The sequence below is a fragment of the Vicia villosa genome, linkage group LG5 (assembly GCF_029867415.1).
Source record: "Vicia villosa cultivar HV-30 ecotype Madison, WI linkage group LG5, Vvil1.0, whole genome shotgun sequence".
NCBI lineage: Eukaryota > Viridiplantae > Streptophyta > Magnoliopsida > Fabales > Fabaceae > Vicia > Vicia villosa.
In genome coordinates, this window is record NC_081184.1 from 122,868,241 (window position 1) to 122,886,947 (window position 18,707).

The window sequence follows — 18,707 nt, forward strand, 5'->3', positions numbered from 1 at the left end:
AGACTTTCGTTTGAAAGGGCTATCCATACCATAAAGAGGGTATGTAGTCCTTTCATTGGATGTGCGGGTCATCAAAGGGTCATCGAGAATTATCGTTTTCCATAAGGCTATCCATACCATAAAGAGGGTAGGAAGTCTCAAGGAAGGATGAAATATTTATTTAGGCAACCAGTGAGGATACCTTAGCATTCGAAGGGACAATCATCATTTTATCGCAGGCAACCTCGAGGGACAAGATTGTATAAACTGAAGGCAACATCGAAGGGACTTATGATATTTGATGATGATAATGAACTGAGGGAAACATTGCTAAGGTATCCTCGTATTCGAGGGACTTGACTATTTTTAATCGAAAGGCAGCAATAAGAGGGATTACCTTAAAGGTGCGTGGGTGCAACAATCACGTGGTTATATTCAAATATTTTACCTTATAAAGTTAGTGATCTAAATTAATTAACAGACTTATCACTCCCTAAATTACTAACCACGCAGTTAAATAAGAGTTATAATTTGCGGAAAATAAAATGCGGAAAGTGAAATCCTACGCTATTACAAGGCTTCGGGATAGAGGATTACATAGCCAAAAACTCGGGAAAAAGGCAGAAAATAAAAATGCGGGAAATTAAAAGGCAGAAATTAAAAGTCCTAAGCTATTACGAAAAACCTTGGCAAGCCTATACACATTTTCTAGAATTTAAATGGCAAAAATAGATAAATAAAATAAATTAAAGGCATGCGACATACACTAGAATAAGAGATGAGAAGAGAAGATCGAGTTGAAAGAAAATAAGGGTTAGAGGTTTTTATGGTGATAAACCCTAAATCTTGAAGGTTAGCCTAATGGGTAAAATACCTATAGGGTTAAAAACCTGAAGAATGTTAATGGGCAGCACCTACCTAAGGTTAAAAACCTAATTTGGCTAAATTAATTAAAATTATAAAAAAAGGTTAATAAATCCTAAAATTAAATAAATTAGCCTAAAAATGATTATTAGCCTAAAAATAATTATTAGCCTAAAAATAAAACCCTAACCCTAATTCATGAAAATGAACAACATCCACCTAACGGAGAAAATTTAAGGTTTTGGTTTTTAATTAAATATTAATAATAAAAGAGGGTTAATTAAAGGAAAAGAAAAAAGGAAGAAAATAGAACCAAAAGGAAGAGGCTAAGATTTGATGTGGCAATCCTTGAGGGTGCATCGTGGGAAAGTGGCCAACAAAGTGTTTGGCCAAAACAGGGTTAATGGTCAAAGGAAGTACATGCAAAAAAGGATAATAATAATAATAATGTTAATGATAATATTAATAGTATAATAATAATAATGTAAGATAAAAAAAATTGGGGTTTAGAAAATTAAATTATGGCCAAAATTACTAATAACCTTGATTTGACCAAAAAAACAAAAAGTTTTTGGTCAAATACGAATAACCTTGATTTGGCCAAAAGCCAAAAAGGTTTTTGGCCAAAAAAACACTTGGATACTCCTTGAGGTCAAGGGATAAAGCTCCTTCTAGTTGATCAATCCATAGAAAACTTGTTCATAAACCACTGCAATGTTACGGTTAAGCAAACAAATGGAAAAATCAAAAAATGATCAAAATAAAATAAAAAAAATATAAAAACCTGATTATAAATCAAATAAAATAAGATAACGAAGCTACACATTTTTTGAGATTTTTTTGAAAATATGAAACTAGAAATTAAATCAAATAAAATAGAAAAACTCGAAATTTGCGATTTTGAGCGTCAAAATCCTAAAGGTGTATTGTTCCTCGATTTTTTTCTGAACTTCTGGCAAAAATTCATAGCAAATCGTAACAATAGTTTCAGAATTCAGCTGATAGGCTGGAAAATTTATCACTCTGCTGCAACCAGAATTAGAGTGACGGAAGATTATTCGTAATGGTCAGAAACGATGGTAAAGGGTTTTTTTTACAATTCAAACGATTTTGATTAAAGAGTATTGCAAAATTATTACTTTTTTAATAACTAAACTAAGAAATGTACAAATAAAATACAAAGCAAAAAGATAAAAGGATAAAAGAATAAATTATAAAGGCTTAAATGCACTTTTGATCCCTGTAAGTTAGCGAGTTTTTGATTTTCGTCCTTGTAAGTTTTTTTGTTTGAGTCCTTATATCTTATTTTTTGCTTGCAATTTAGTCCCTAAAGTCAAAATCTGTAAGTTTCCTGCGGATTTTGATATTATGGACTAAAACGAACGTGAAATATAGGGACTCAGACCCAAAAAAAATTACAGGGACGAAAATCAAAAACTCGCTAACTTACAGGGACCAAATGTGCATTTAAGCCAATTATAAATATATTCTTGATAAGTTTATTCTTTATTTAAGTATTTATAAGCAACACTAGTTGTACTTTCCAAATTATCATGATTTGTAATAGAATGTATTTCTCACATTATTTATTTTAAGAAAATTTCTTTGGCCACCTCCCTATGGGGGTCACCCCCAGAGAAAATACCAAAATACTCCTGCTTCGGAAGTTCATTTCTGAAAGCGTTTTTTTTTTGAAAAAATTGACTTATTTCGGAAGTTCATTTCCGAAAACATTATTTCGGAAGTGAACTTCCGAAATACTGCGATTTCTGCAGATTTATCAAAACACTCCCCCTCCCCCAATCATTTACCCTAAATCAAAACAAAAAGTGGCAAAGGCGAAAATTTGTGCAAACAGAATTCCAAAGCTGCATCAAGGCTCCAATCAAACTGCTAAACAACATTCAAAAGCCCTCAATCCTAACACTTTGTAAGTTTTGAAATTTTTAGATCTATTATTGAAATGCATGTTATTTAGGGTTTTAATTGCATAAATGATATATGGTTAGGTTGTTAGTAGTATTTAGGTTGTTTAGAAGCATTTTGATTTGGTTTGAAGTTTGGTTTAGGGGTCTGCCATGGAAGTTGCAGAAAAGTGCATCGCAGGGGTGTTTCGGAAGTTCATTTCCGAAAACACCTCCCTCCCAGTTTTCGGAAATGAACTTTCGAATTGTATCAGAAGTTCAAATTTTTTTGTTTTTTATTTTGTCTCGCATATTAATCGATTTCAACTGTTTACAGGAACATGTCAAACAACCAACAAGCACGCAGGACTGCGTCTTCTAAAGAGGGCGCTAAGGGAAGAAAGGGTTCTTCAAAGAAGGAGGTGAAAGAGGTGAAGGAGGTGAAGGAGGTGAAGGAGGTGAAGGAGAAGAAGAAGCTTTTGACTGGTTCTGCTTCTCGTCCCCTGGGAGTCCATGGCTCGGACGCGCAGGCTCAGCCTTCAGGCGTGATCAACGCTGATGGTTCTGATACTGAGTGGGATGAAGATTGGTATAATTATCTTCATTCGGAGGAGTTCGCTCGTCGAGAAGAATAACGTGTTTTTATTTTTTTTGATGTGTATTTTGTAACGCTCGTCGGGCAGAATAACATGTTTTTGTTTTGTTTGACGTGTTTTGTTTTGTTTTGTTCGGATTTCGGATTGTATCGCACAATGTTTTTGTATTGGATTTATCATGTTAATAAAAATACGTACTACTGTAAGTAACAAATGACGGAGGAGGTGTAACCGGGGCCGGAACATATGACGGAGGAGGTGGATGTCCAGAGGAAGAAGAACCGGAGGTACGTCCACCGCGAGACAAAGGAGCCAATCATTGTAAGCTATAGTTTATCATTATCATCTGGGGACGTCATTTCTAAAAAATCAAGATTAAAAATAATAAGATTTTTTTCCTAATTTTTTGTAATGACGTCCCCTGATGATAATGATAAATTATAGCTTACATTGATTGGCTCCTTTGTCTCGCGGTGGACGTACCTCCGGTTCTTCTTCCTCCGGACATCCACCTCCCCCGTCATATGTTCCGGCCCCGGTTACACCTCCTCCGTCATTTGTTACTTACAGTAGTACACCTTTTGAAATTTGGAAGCCTTTTTTTCTCCCCACCACTCTCTCATCCCCACCTACCCGTGTTCAACAATATGTAACTTTAATTTTATGTAATATTATCGTTGTAATATTCACCCGATTAAATAAAGCGAATTGTTGTTGTTTTTCATTTTATTCTGTCCAGACATATTTTCGGAGGTTCATTTCCGAATTCTCCAAGGGGGGTGCGTTCGGAAATGAACTTCCGAAACACCACATTTTCTGAAAAGTAACTTTATTTCGGAGATGCATCTCCGAAATCAATATTTTATATTAAAAAAAACACGTTTTCGGAGATACATTTCCGAAAACACCTTTTTTAAGATAAAAAGTACAGTTTCGGAAATGAACTTCCGAAACAAGGGGTATTGTGGTAAATTCACCAGGGGTGGGCAAGAAGGTTAGGAGGTGGGTGAAGAAAAATTCTTATTTTAATTCAACCGGATCTGCTCAAACACTTGTAACTCTTATGCTAAGAAGAAACCTCCAAATACACACACTCATGATTCATATATTTCAACTTATGTTTGTTGTAAGGACGAGTGAATGGAAAGCACTAGCAACCAAACACACGGAGTGTGCCATTACAAGGACAGTTGTGATACAAGGCAAAGAAGTGGGACTCAAAACGAGTAAGACTCCCTATAGGCAATCGGTTAATCACATGAACTGCAGACATAAAACTATTATCCCAAAAATGAAGAGGAGGGGAAGCCTGAAATAGCAAGGTAATACCCATTTCGACAATATATATGTGCTTGCATTCGATTGTACCATTTTGGTGAGACCTATGTGGATATGTGACTCTATGAGAGACACCTAACTCACTTAAATACTTAGTGAAGGTTTGAAATTCTACCCCATAATCGGATTGAATAACTTTAATGGTAGTGTGAAACTGATTTTGAACAAACTTGGGAGACAATTTGAAGGCATGAAATGTTTCCAACTTGTTTTTAAGAAAATAGATCCAAGTGTACCTCGAATAAGCATAGAAAAAAGAAACATAGTAAAGAAAATCAGAAGTCGAAGGGAAGGGGCATGACCCTAAAGATTTGTGTGCACCAATTCAAAAGGAGAATGATACAATGTTATAGAAGCAATGGAATACAATAAATGAGAGTTGCCAATACAACAAGAGTTACATGACATAGTCAAAAAGCTAGTCGGGAAAGGAATATTACAATGCTTTAGGGCCTATCGAATGGCATGATAGTTAGCATGACCTATTCGAAAATGCCAAAGAAGACTAGATCCTGTGTTATTTACACCAGATGTCACAGAACATGAAAATAACTTAGCATTATTACAAACAGTCGTGCAATTGGAAGAAGACATGGAGGACATGTTGGAAGGAGGCACAACCAAGCGAGGAAAACACTAAAATCCACAAGAATCACGAAAAACTTCAAGAAATGTAAGCCTAGAAACATTAGATTTGACGAAACACTTATTAGCCAAGAATTCAAACACAGCATTGTTATCACGTGAGAACTTAGAAACTAACAACAGACTTTTGGTAATACATGGTACAAGAAGAATATCATTAAGTGCAAGTGTAGTAGAGGTACATAAGGAAGAAGAAATATGAGTAGAACTTACACATTTTAATGCTAGGGATTGACCATTAGCTACACTCACATGACATGTAACTGAATAAGCTTTCTTATAATGATAGTAAAAAGCACAAAAATTAAGAAGGTGAGAAGCAACTGAGTCTGCAAACTAAGCCTGACTTTCAATATATCGACGTAATAAGTACGCATGTGTTGCGGACATAAGGGATGAGGCTCGAGAATCAAATGCTTAAGCGTTGAGAGAATCTGAAGTCAGATCACAACATTTTGAGGCGAGGCCTGAGTTTGAGCTGGTGTAAAATACTCATCTAATCGGGGCCAATAATCAATCACAACATGACCATATTTTCCACAAAGCTGACAAGTAGTTCGAGATCTAGACGGGAAACAACCTGTACCACGCCTTGATCATGAAATGTGCGTCCACGTCCTTGACTATGAGCTGAATTTTCACGCACACCAACTGTTTTGTTGATTAGCATTCATGGTATTTGCTGAAACAGAGGAAATAGCCAACTCCTGACGGAATTTATCAAGCTTTTCCTCCTACACATCGAGGAACGCTTCAACATCATAGAGATATCGAGGCTCGTGAGGGCCTTGTGCCTCCTCAGGGAAGTCGTTGAGAATGAAGTCAATTTGATCCTATTCATAAATGATATCTCCAACTGCAAGCAACGAGTTTGCAATAGTTTTAACACGTAAAACAAATTCAATGACTGGACTGATACCTTTCTTGATTGATTTCAATTCAATGCATAACTAGCAAACACGAGCTTTCATATGCACATTGAAGTACTTGTGAATTCTATCCCAAACTTCAAAGGTGTGCTTACAAAAGATAACGCGGGGAAGAACAAATTCATATATCATGGAGAAAAGCCAGATGAAAATAGCTTGATCTTGAATGGTCCACTCTTCATATTCATTAGAGATCTTGAATAATAGGCGTTTTAAACTTAATTGGAATGTGAGGATTCACAACCACTTTTTGAGCTCTCTGAGCTAAGATTACACCTTTAACCTGCTAATTCTAGAGCAGTTAATTGTTCTCCTGCAATTTTATGGAAAGTTTCAGACCGAAATGATGTGAAGTTGATAAATCAGGTGCCGAAAAACACCATGTGCGATGGTGATTGATGAATGTTACCGCCTGGTGCAGTCAGTGTAACATTGGAAGATCTTCCATGGAGACTCAGTGAAGAAGATGAATAATAGAGAGAAAGTTAGTTACGTAACAAAACTCTGTTAGAGAAATGAAAGAGAGCGAAAGGGATCGACTCGACAATTAATACCATGATAAAATGAATTTTTCACATTATTTATTCAATCTCACTTAACCTTTACAAAATCATAGCCACCTATATATAGCAAATAATGCATGGTGGATGATGCAAGAGTTGGTTACAATTATGCATGTATGTGCATGATGATACACACATTTTGTCATACATTAATGCCTATGTAACTTAATGCCTAAACTAGCCTCCTAAAAACTTGCAAAAATTAGACTTGTTCTGCTATTTTCATAGTCTGTGTGATTCTTTTACTATTGGAGTACATGCATGCTGCCCCATGTTTGGTTTATTTAGACTACTTTGTGGTGTTTTCCGTTTCCTCTATCCACACTTGCATCTTTCCGTTGGAACATGTCTCTTTGTATATAGTTGTGTTGGTTATTAGCACTATAAACATGGAATACAATTAAGTTGCCAAGTTCCACTAAGTTTTTATTTACTCAAACAAACCAAGATCTTTGTGAACTCTTGTAAACTTGATCAAAGACTCAATTCTCTCGTATTCGATTGTTTTTGGATTGATAAATCCTCATTCAATTAAAAGAAATTCGACTTACTTTTGATTCAGATGCTTTCCTTTTTCAACAAATAACTTATTTATTTTGAAGTGTAAACAAATTTCACATTGATCATAGTCTCTACAAGCAATGACAATTGTGATTCAATAGATCATGTAACAATTTTCTTAAATGGCTAAACAAGCAACACCACACTATTGGTAATTAACCAAAATTTTGGAAGCAGAAATGACATCACAATAAGATGTCACATAATTCTTATTCATAACAACCCAATTATTTCTCAAACAAATTCACCTTACAACTTCAGTCTTGTTCATCCTTTTTCTATGTCATATGTAAAGTCAGTATCCAAACTCATGCAAACAGAAACATTAGCTTAACCTTATTGTTTTTTCCTCTTCTATACTTCATCTCTATCTCTTGGTGTGTCAGGGATATCAGAATAATCAGAAACCTCCATCACCAAAGGATGAATATCTGTCTTAGGATTATATTGCTGAAAAACTAGGACTGATGCAATTGTAGAGAAATCAGAAGATGCCAAATAGCTTCCAACAGGACCAAGCTCAGCACAATCACTTCCATCTAGCAAAGGTACTACTGGAGGCATTCTTCCTACACAAATCAGATTGCTTTTGTTCCTTTCCCTCAATACAGTTATAACATCGTCTTTGCTATCCACCAACCTTTCCTCGTATACTATAGACTCTTCGCTCTTACAAGAAACACTTATAAAGTCCGACCAAAATTGGTTATCCTCTTTTTTATCTTCGTCGTCTGTGCTATCATCAGCCACTTTTATTACTTTTCGATTCTCGTCAGCTGCTACACCGATCAGCTTAGCACCGAATGCCAGTGTTTTTCCTGGTGGAGTAATGAACTTGATGACAGTGAGATAAATCCCCGGATGTTCAGCCATTCTCATTCCGTATGCGAGTGCTTCACGATCGTCGCATCCTCCAAAGAAAGGTACAACGACATTGTAAGAAACGTCACTAGCATGAACTTGACTTGTCCCTCCAAGGCCGCGGTCGACCAAAATTCCAACCGAGCAGGGAGCGTGACTGAGTACAAGGCCATTCATTATGCGGAAAGATTGTCCTAGTGACTCCATCATTCCATCAGCACGCTGGTGCTTATGGAACGGGAGTAGAATCATTGCGACCCGCTTTTGGTGAGCACTTGAACAGATGTCTTCGTGGATGTTATTCAACGACGAAATTGCTGTCATTGGACGGACATTAACGCTAGTTAGATGTCCGTAAGCTTGAAACGCAATAACCATTTGATCGTTGTTGTCGCCTTGTTTTTTGTTCCAGAAGGGCAGGCCATTGTTTCTCGCCTTATGAACCATTGTTATCGCGGAAGGTCTTTCTGAAAGTTCCATTAAATGCATTGCGTATATACATAATCTTCCTCGCTTCCGTGTCCCTCTTGAAGATTCGATTAGATTGACTAATGTGGGAATGTTCCATGTGCTGTGGAAGCAAGCTAGTATTCGAAGTTCTGTGTCTGGATCTTTGCGCTGAACTGTTTTAATCATGTATGGTGATCCATGCCTAGCAGGTTTGTATACTGCCATCACTATCGGTGTCGTGATGAAAGTGGTGAACAATGCCATTAAAACACATATTGCAAATGCTTGATCATTCAGTACCTACAATTTTTCACACAGAATTAACATATATGGTTATATTATTAATCGAATTTAGATTTTTTACTATCAAAATTTCACGCATTCATGCAGTCAGTATATCAGTGGTCGTTGGATCGAGATTGGAATATAGAACATGCTATATAGATCCAACGTACCACGATGTGCTGAATGCGTGAATGCCTCTTTTATATAGTCCCGAAACGATACCTTGCGATCCTTGCCGATGTTAAGAACAATAAGTTCCACCAAGCCCTTGGTGTTCATGAGAAATCCAAGGGTCAATGCTTCTCTAAAAGGCACTTTACACAACAATGACACAGAAAGAGTACCAACAATTTTGCCAAAGCAAGCAGTAAATATAACAAGGAGTAATAGTAACCAAGACATTCCTCCACTTATAGTAGCCACATTAGTCTTCAATCCACTAGACACAAAATAAAGTGGCAACAAAAGACTCATAACAAGATCTTCAATCTTCTCGGTCAAAACGCCAGCGAAAGGTCCATCTTTAGGAACAACAATTCCAGCTACAAAAGCTCCGAAAAGTGCATGAATACCAATAGTATCAGTCATAAAACTACAAGCCAAAACAACTGTCAAGGTGATGCAAATGTAAATCTCCCTCACAGGTTCACCCTCAGGGGAATGTTTGGCCATCAATGCAAATAAAGGCTTTACAGCAACAACAACAAAGACGATGAAACCCGCACCACATAGCAGGACCCACAAGGAAACAAGAGGGGAAGTGTTTGATCCCGAAAGAGCAATGGCAAGAGCAAGTAGTATCCATGCAGCAACATCATTGACAGCAGCAGCTGACATTGCCATACGACCGACATCGGTTGTCAGGAGTTTGAGCTCAGCTAGGATGCGAGCGAGGACAGGAAAGGCGGTAATCGAAAGAGAAACGCCCATGAAGACGAGGAAGGCAGCTGGATTAACATCTTTGGATATCGTGGCCCGAAGAACAACTGAAGTGCCTATGCCAAGTACAAATGGGACACTGATCCCAGCAAGGGCTATGCATAAGGCTTTTGTACCTGTTCTGCGTATCGATCGCATGTCAAGTTCAAGACCTACTAGAAATAAGAAAAATAGAAGGCCAATGTTGGCTACTGTTTCAAGAACTGTTAAGCTTCTTTCAGGAAAAAATATCTCTAGAAATCTCTTGTTCCTCCCAATTGCTGATGGTCCTAGTAATATCCCTCCCTGCATTTTTTTCCCAACAAAATAAATATCATGTGACACACATATGATCCAAACCCAAGTCAAATTTGTACATGAATTTGATATTACAATATTTCATATTAGATACATATACACAGTTGCATTATTGCATAGTAACAAATCATATATATCAAAATCAATAATTGATTATCTCATAAACAATTGAGATTACTTTTTATTGAAAACTCTGTATCCAAACCCTAAGACACACTAATCTGGGGATCAATCACACTGAGGGCCCAATTGAAACAAGAGCAAAACTCACTGAGATTACTTATACTTTATTTCATGGTTTTAAATTGCGGTTAAGGTCGCAGATGTAGTTGTTGCGATGCGCATTGCGCCGTTGCGATGTGCATTGCGCCGTTGCGGCGTGAATTTTGATTAGAAGATATATAAAATACACCACTAAAAATCTCTTAAAGTTAATATTTTATATTAAAATTACATGTAAAATTTGAAAACATAAATAAAATAAATGTAATAACAAGCATAGGTGATTGTTTCAAACTAGGATACTGATACATCATTTTTCATAGATGTCGGTGTTATATAGCTCTTTAGCAACGACATCTATGTTAAAAAATGTCTGTCAGACACCTCTATGAAAAAAGGTGTGTCAGATACAGAGTCAATGTCAGAGTCGGATACCAACACCGACACGATACCTTCAATTTATTTATTTTTTAAAATTATTACTAATAATAATATGTTAATGTGTCAGTATCGTATTCGGTTTCTGTGTGTCTGGTGTTCGTGATTTATAGGTTAAGAACAATTAATAAAAGAAATGAGAGCAATGAAATGTGTATAATAAGATAAGAAAATGCTTACAATGACTTCTGCAATAACTCTAGGTTGTCTAAGAGGCTTGCAAAGAAATGCAATGAATCTCGTAAAAGCAACCACCAAACATATCTGAACAATCAACAAAGGAAGTGCATAATCCATTGGGTTTTCATGTTGAAATGCCCCATTGGATGTGGCCTTCATTGGTTTTGGACACATAGATTCATGGCTAGCCATTTTCAATTGATGTATCTATGTAACGTTATGTAATGTATACACTATATAACAACAAAATTTATGTATATAGAATGAGATCCTTCTTATTCTTTCATCTGTAGTGTGAGTGAAATGGAAAGAGAGAAGAGGAAATAAAGTTTCCAATTATGGAATATGAGATAGAGCAATAAGTAGTAGGAGAAGAAAATGCATTAGTTACTAATTGTGTTGTGATGAGAATTTGTGAACACACACTCTCGAAAATTGTGCTCCATAGTGATTGGTCCTGAATGGCAATGAAGCTTTGTGTTTACTATCATGCTATATATAGTGTTTTGTGTTGTTAGTCGAGTGTGACACGAGGGGTATGTCTTTTGTTTGTGTGGAAATTAAGAAAATTCTTTTATTTGATTGAGTACCATACCATACCTTAAAATAAAATTTATTAAAGTTTAAATTTATTTAAGATATAAATTAATATAAAAAATTGATTTGATATTAATGGTACACTTGTGTATCCATGATAAGAGGTGCAAACTTTTAATTTTAATGATTAGTGGTTTGGTTGCAAGGACAATTTATGTAAATTACGAATTTATATTGGATTATTATAGTTTTCTATTTAAAAAATAGAGAACTTAAAAAGTAAAGTTTGTGGAAAAAGAATGGGAGAACTTTTAAAGATTGTTGGAAGTAGTTGATTTATTTTAAAAGATAAATTAAAGCAGTTCAAAAGTAGTCTTAGGAGATGGAATGTGGAATTAGTGTTTGAGAAATTGAATTTGGAAGTAGAAGAGAACAAAGATGAGAGTAATAGAGTTGATGAGTTGCTCTATTGATGCTGGGAGAACCTGGGGGAGGAATTGGTTTGTAAAAGGAATTTAGTTGTTAGTTCGTTATGGAAGAATTTGAGTACTACAGAGGGGATCCTCTTTCAGAAATCAAGGTTGTAGTGGTTAAGAGATGATGGTTCTAATAACAAATTTTTCCACAGCATTATGAAGGGTAGAATTAGGAGAAATTTCATATGATTTGTTAACTCTGATAGGGGCGTTGTTGAATCAGTCGATGGAGTTAAGGAAGTGGTTTGGAAGCACTTTAAGGAGAAATTTAGAGAACCTGAAATTAACCGGCCTCAACTCGATGGTATTGATTTCAATGCCCTTTCTGAGCAAGACAACAGTATTCTGGAAGCATTCTTTTCTAATCAAGAAATTAAGGAAGTTGTTTGGGAATGTAAAGGATCAAAGAGCCCGGGCCCATACAGATACAAATTTGTATTCATAAGGAATTGTTGGCACTTCCTTGAAAAGGATTTTGTTAGATTTTTTAAGGACTTCCACAGTAATGTGAGGCTATCTAAATCCTTCTCTTCATCTTTTTTAACTCTGGTTCCGAAAAAGAAGAGTTTGTCAAACCTTAACGATTTCAGGCCTATTTGCTTGGTTGGAGATAGGATTACTCTTATCAAATATGTGCTTAGCGACTTATCAATCTTCTTACTCTCGTTCTACAAACCTGTGGCGAAGATATGGAGAGAATTTGTGAAAATTCAATATAGTTTTTGTGGGGTAAGAAGGAGGATAGTATGAAAATTCATTGGTTTTGTTGGGGCCCAATTTGCAAACCTCTTTTGATGGGTGGTCTTGGAGTGAAAAGTATCGAAAAATTCAACTTAGCTCTCTTGCTGAATTGGAAGTGGGGAATTCTAGTGGAAGAGGAATCGTTGTGGGTGAAGATTTTGAAGGCTAGATACAGAGATATTTATCACAAAGTTCTAACAAGAAAGAATGATGGAAGGAGGGTTTCTGAATCCTCTTGGTGGAAAAACTTAGTATCGTTAGTAAAGAATTTGTTGGGATATGTTTCTGTTTCTCCAAGTAACATCAAATGTAATATCAGAGACAAAAATTAAACTCCATTTTAGACGGCATCTTGGTGCTCTCCTGAAAGGTTATGCGATGTCTATACAGACATGTACCATGTGAGCATTAAGAAGTCAGCGGTAGTGGCAAGTATGGGAGTTTGGTTGAACAATTCTTGGCGGTGGGACAACTTTGGGATCAAATGAGATTTGGAGTCTAAATCTTGGAACTCTCTACAGTCCATTCGGATTATTGTTGAATAATTGTCCTATTGAGGAAAAGGTGGATATTCACATGTGGCAACTGAATCCAATTTTTGGTTACTCTGTTTAGTCAAGATACGACATAATTTATTCGATTGCACTTTTTGATGAGGTTAATGCAGATTGTAAAGACGCTCCTATTAGATTATGGAAAGTGTCTGCTCCGTTCAGTGTCAAAGCTTTCGGGTGACGATGATTCCTCAATAGGCTTCTGAGTAAGTATCAATTGCATAAAAGAGGTGTTCTTTCTTATCCTAATGATTTATCTTGTGTTTTTTGTTTTTATTTTATGGAAAATCTTTATCATGTTTTTTTCAACTGCAAAGTGGTCAAAGTTGTGTGACAGAAGGTGGAAGATTTGCTTGGTATCAATAGAAGGGATGAAGGTACAGGTTGGTGCAATTTTCTTAATTTGGTCTATAATGTTAGGTTCAAAAATATGAAAAATGGTGAGTAAGATATGATTTAGTTCAAAAAAAATTGCAATTCGTCAGACTTGATTTAGTCGATTAAGTTGAAAGTTTGGAAGTGGTCGCTTAGTGGAGACATTCCCAACCGTAACTTCGATGAATTTTGTAAGGATCCCATCTCTTATTTAGTTTAAGTTTTTGTTGGTTGTGAATTTTTCTTTTTCCAGACTGTTGTCAGTGTTTCCTTTGTAATCGGGCAAGAGAATCCAGTGGCGGAGCCACGAATTTTAGACAGCCTGGGCAAAAATAACTAATTGGGCTAGGCCATTGGTTATTCATCTGTTTTAGTTTTCACACTCTGTTTTTACTAATTTTGCCCCTAGTTTTATCTAAAAATCGGCTATTAGATTGAAAGAATACGAAGAAAGTAGGGGGTTGAGCCCAAACGCGTGTCCAGGCTCGCTGAGTTATAAAACCGCCTCTGAGAGTACCCCTAGTGTTCTTCTAATATAATACTTGCTTTTTTTAAAAAGTTTTCTATCTAGAATTTTTTTTATTAGTAATAGTGTTAGTAACAAAGTTAATAACGAATAGAATAATTTTGTAAAATGTGAACTTACCATAGAGTCTAAAAAACCATAAGAAAACGAAGAATAGAGTGAATTAATGATCATAGAGAATACCTCGAATTTTACGTGATATATTTTATATACAAATGTCGGTTATAGATGTTCTTAACCAATTTTGATATAAAATGCGATAATAATGAACATTTGTCTAATGAAAATGTAGTGTAAAGCTCTTGAGTGGATTGTTCGGTACTTTCGATGTTTTAGTGGAGCGATCAAGAGTGAAGATAACCTCTTCTTTTAAAGTTTGTGACTGGTCCAAAACTAATAGATTGGAATTTAATTTTTATAATATTTGTATCGTATAGACCAATTTTAATATTATATATAAAATGTTTTTACACTACATGTCATTCAATCAAGAATGTGTACTCCATTAAATCACATATATATTTTTAAATTATGTTAATAACATAACATATTAATAATTTCCATAAAAAATATAAAATTATTTTATATGGTATGACACTACCTTTAATCTCTATATGTAATAACCAAAACTTTAAAAAACAAAACATGCACAAAAACGAAAAAAAATAGTCTATTTACAAGCACTACTAATTATTTAAACTAGCAAAATATTAGGAGTACGCTTAATGTTTGAGTTGATATAGTGATTAGATAATGAAATTAAACGCAAAATGGGTTGAGATTGATGGTTACATTGTTTGAAATATTGAAAATAAAAAGGAATAAAGCATGCTAGAAATATATTCCTTTTTTTTTGTTAAGGAATAAAACTTATTAATGTAATATTCTATTCGATTTATCATTTTATTTCTAATGGTGAGTATGACACTAAATGGAATAGTTTTGTACTATTTTATTATGCGTCACACGGTGTTTCTCAAAATTTAAGACTAAATACTTAATATTTGTTAGGAATTGTATTGAAGAATCTTGCAATAACTTGTACATGAAGAATTTTCAATTGCATATGATCGTTGTATTGATGCTCTTGCAGTACATACAATAATGAGAGGAAAAATTAAATTGAAAGATTCTCTAAAATGATTTTTATATAACAAAACCTTGTAAACCTTACAACAAACTATATACGTAAGGGAAAATGAAACTAATAAATAACTATAACTATGTAACTAACCAACCATTCCAAAATACAAAATGTAACAACGGTTAGTTTTACAAAGTGGTGATTGTTATAGGCCTGAACAAAGGTCCAAAAAGTTAAGAATAGAATCCAAGGTACATTTTTATTTTATTTTTACTTTTCATTATATTCATCTTGATTTTTGAATTGACTTGTGTAGCGTTGAAATTTGTGAGAATAAAGTCATTGAATAGACTTAGCTCATTTGTTTTAAACAGAGTAGTCACCGCTCTTTATTGTTTCTAAAGGAAATGGAAGAAAGAGCGAATAAAACTCAAAAAAAAAAATTAAAATCAAAACTAATAAAACAAACAGAGATTTAGGTACCGGGGGTTTGTTATGCAAGGGGAAGGTTTTAAACACCCCTCACATCTATGATACTCCATAGGAATCTCTTTGAAAATATTATTGTTTTTGTTACTGTTATTTTGAAAATGTTTTTGTGAATTTGTTTAAATATAGTGTGGGGATGAGAAAAGAAAGTTTTGAAAGTGAGTTCGATAAGACATCGCATCTTAGACCTACATACCCCTTTAACAATAGGGAAGTCAGAGTTTTTGTAGTTCCTCTTAAAAGAAAAATAAAAGAGCCAAAGTGGCCAAAATCTTTTTGGGTGTTGAGCTTTAACAATACTCAACGGGTTTTAAAAATGTTAAGCTTTAACAATACTTAACAAGTTTAATAAAAAAGGGACTAAGCTTTAACAATACAAGGTCAATGGACTAAGAGTAGTTTCACCTGGAATAATTCTCCTCTTAGTACCAAGGTTTAAAAAAGGGGGTTGATTGAGCTTTAACAATACAAAACCAAGGGTTGAGTTTAAAAAGGTTGAGCTTTAACAATACAAAACCATTTTTAAAACAAGTGCGAAGCTTTAACAATACTAAGCACAAAGTAAAAGAGATTTGGACTAGAGATTGAGTACCTTGACAATTTTAGTCAATACCATTCTCATTCCTTTGGATTTTTCAACAACAACTTTAAGTAATCAATCAATGGATACCTCAAGTGTGTGTGATAACATGTGTCACAAAAGACAAACAAGTGAGTATAACAAAGAAGTCAATGTAAACACAAATGATAATGGACAAAATGATGTTTATACATTGGGATCATTTCATGTATGAATGAATATGATGGATGGATAAATATCTCATGCATATTGTTAGTAAACAAAGTATATATACAATGATAACACAATGAACAAAGTACAATGATACAAGGATAAAAATCAACAAATATATGTACATAAACAAAGACAATGATTAAAGCAACAAGTTATATTAACATGACTTTTTTTTTAGGATCAAAAGATCATGAGATTAGGATTTTAGGGTTTTGGTGATATACACCTAAGCCTAATCATTTTCTAAAGTTGTGCAAACCCTAAGTGAGCAACCAAGGGATCATGGCATGAACTTCAAAGGAAGCTAGGGTAAGTCCTAAAATAGTCACACAAATTTAATCAAGACATTTGGTGAAGAAAACGTCTTTTGTTTTTTACTAAAAGGCCTTAAAAGGCCTAAAGGCACTATTTTGATTTAATTAAAAAATGATTAAATTAAATTTTTTTTGGATTTCTTTAAAAATATATTCACAAAATATATCACATCAACAAGGAGTGTGCAAAAAATTAACTCAAAAGGAGTTAGTTTGCTCATGAAAACAACTTGAGAAAAATGATGAAAAAACAAATATTTTTCAAAGTAGGTCTCAGGAAACCGGTTTCCCAAAATGAGGAAACTGGTTTCTTCTTCGAGAAAAAGAAATTTTGATTCAGGAAACCGGTTTCCTAAAATGAGGAAACCGGTTTCTCCTTCGAAAAAATCAGATTCTGCTGCTGAATCACATTTTGTTCAAACTTTCAATATCTTAAAAATGGTAACTTTCTTATTTCTCAACCAAATGCAAAAATGTAAACATCAAAGTTGCTTATAATTTTGCAAGGAACTCAACTATGTGCTTAGAACAAATTAATATTGATAGTAGCTTTCACATTTTGTTGAAACCAAAAGTAAGCTAATTTTTCAAAAGTTATTTAAATGACAATCAAGCTCAAGAAATGTCTATTTTCATAGGACTTCAGGTCACACAAATCACATGAACAATAATGACTCAAGAATGAGCATAAATGATAGCTTAAATTATGAGTTTTAAGTTCAAGATTTTCTTACCGAACAGGAAGAGATGGTAACCTATTTAAATGATGTTCCAACAATAAAGGAAGGATTCTATGAGCTTCCTTGAACCTCCCTGGTGCTATTGATATGCTTACTTTGCTTTGAACTACTCTCAATCTCTCTACCCACCTCAACACGCAAATACGACAAATGAAGACGGAGGGTGGTAGCGGAGATATTACAGATGTGATGTAAGGGTTTGGATAGCTTCTATATGATATATGAAGTGTTTGGATGATTGGTTTGCAAAGAACTTGAGAGAAACTCAGAACTTGCAAGTTTGAGCTAAAAATGACAAAAATGGAGGAGTGACTTTTGAGATTTTTCCTTGGGGTTTTTTTGAGGGTGGTGATTATGATGAACAACTTCAAATGATGTTTAGAAGTTGTTTGAATGATTGTTTGACACTCATAACCTCTCTAACTTGAAATGACTCAAAAAGTGCAAATGACTAAAAATGAGAATCTCAAGTGAGGGGGTGACTTGGAGAATTCTGGTGTGTTTGATGCAATGAGAAAGGGCCTCTATTTATAGGCACAAAATATGGTTTGTGGAGGGAAAAATCAGATCACATGTCTTCATAATTTTCAAATTATGTACTTTTGCTTTTTCATGAAGAAATGGGAAAATCCATAGTTCCAAGATAAGGTACAAGCATGCTTGGAGTTGTTGGTTTCTTTCTCAGCATTTTGGAGGCTTGCTTGTGACATTCAACTTGCTTTTGTGCTGAAGAAAAAAGTTGGGAGCTCAAGGAGAGTGGGCTTTGTGATTAAAGTCACTTTTCCAAAATGGAAGTCACGGCTTTTTGCTTGAAATGGCATTATGCATTGGTTAAGACTTAAACCACTTGGTCTATAGCTCAAAAGCTTGTGTAATCTTTTGATTATGGTGTTTGGAACAAGAAATAGGAGCTGCAAGGAAGGAATCTTTCATTAAAAAATGACTTTGCTTCATAACTTCTTCATGTTCATGGCTTGCATTCAAGTGTTATGGAGCCTTCTTCACAAAATCATATCTCCTAGCTCAA

The 18,707-nt window shown here is 34.8% G+C and overlaps 1 protein-coding gene across 1 annotated transcript; it reads right to left on the minus strand.

Moving 5' to 3' along the window:
* Positions 1-7,488: 7,488 nt before the first annotated feature.
* LOC131607195 (cation/H(+) antiporter 19-like) lies at positions 7,489-11,437 on the minus strand. The gene is made up of 3 exons (XM_058879216.1): positions 11,052-11,437; positions 9,198-10,199; positions 7,489-8,990 (listed from the first exon to the last, which is right to left on the minus strand). The coding sequence occupies exons 1-3, from the start codon at positions 11,241-11,243 to the stop codon at positions 7,734-7,736; spliced, it is 2,451 nt and encodes an 816-aa protein (XP_058735199.1). The 5' UTR covers positions 11,244-11,437; the 3' UTR covers positions 7,489-7,733.
* Positions 11,438-18,707: the final 7,270 nt, after the last annotated feature.

Bases quoted from the DNA above. Each gene is read 5' to 3' on its own strand.
- LOC131607195 (XM_058879216.1), bottom strand. From the start codon at position 11,243: ATGGCTAGCCATGAATCTATGTGTCCAAAACCAATGAAGGCCACATCC. The intron at 10,200-11,051 runs GTAAGCATTTTC...AAAAAAATGCAG, and splicing joins GAGTTATTGCAGAAGTCATT to GGAGGGATATTACTAGGACC. The intron at 8,991-9,197 runs GTATCGTTTCGG...GAAAAATTGTAG, and splicing joins ACATCGGCAAGGATCGCAAG to GTACTGAATGATCAAGCATT.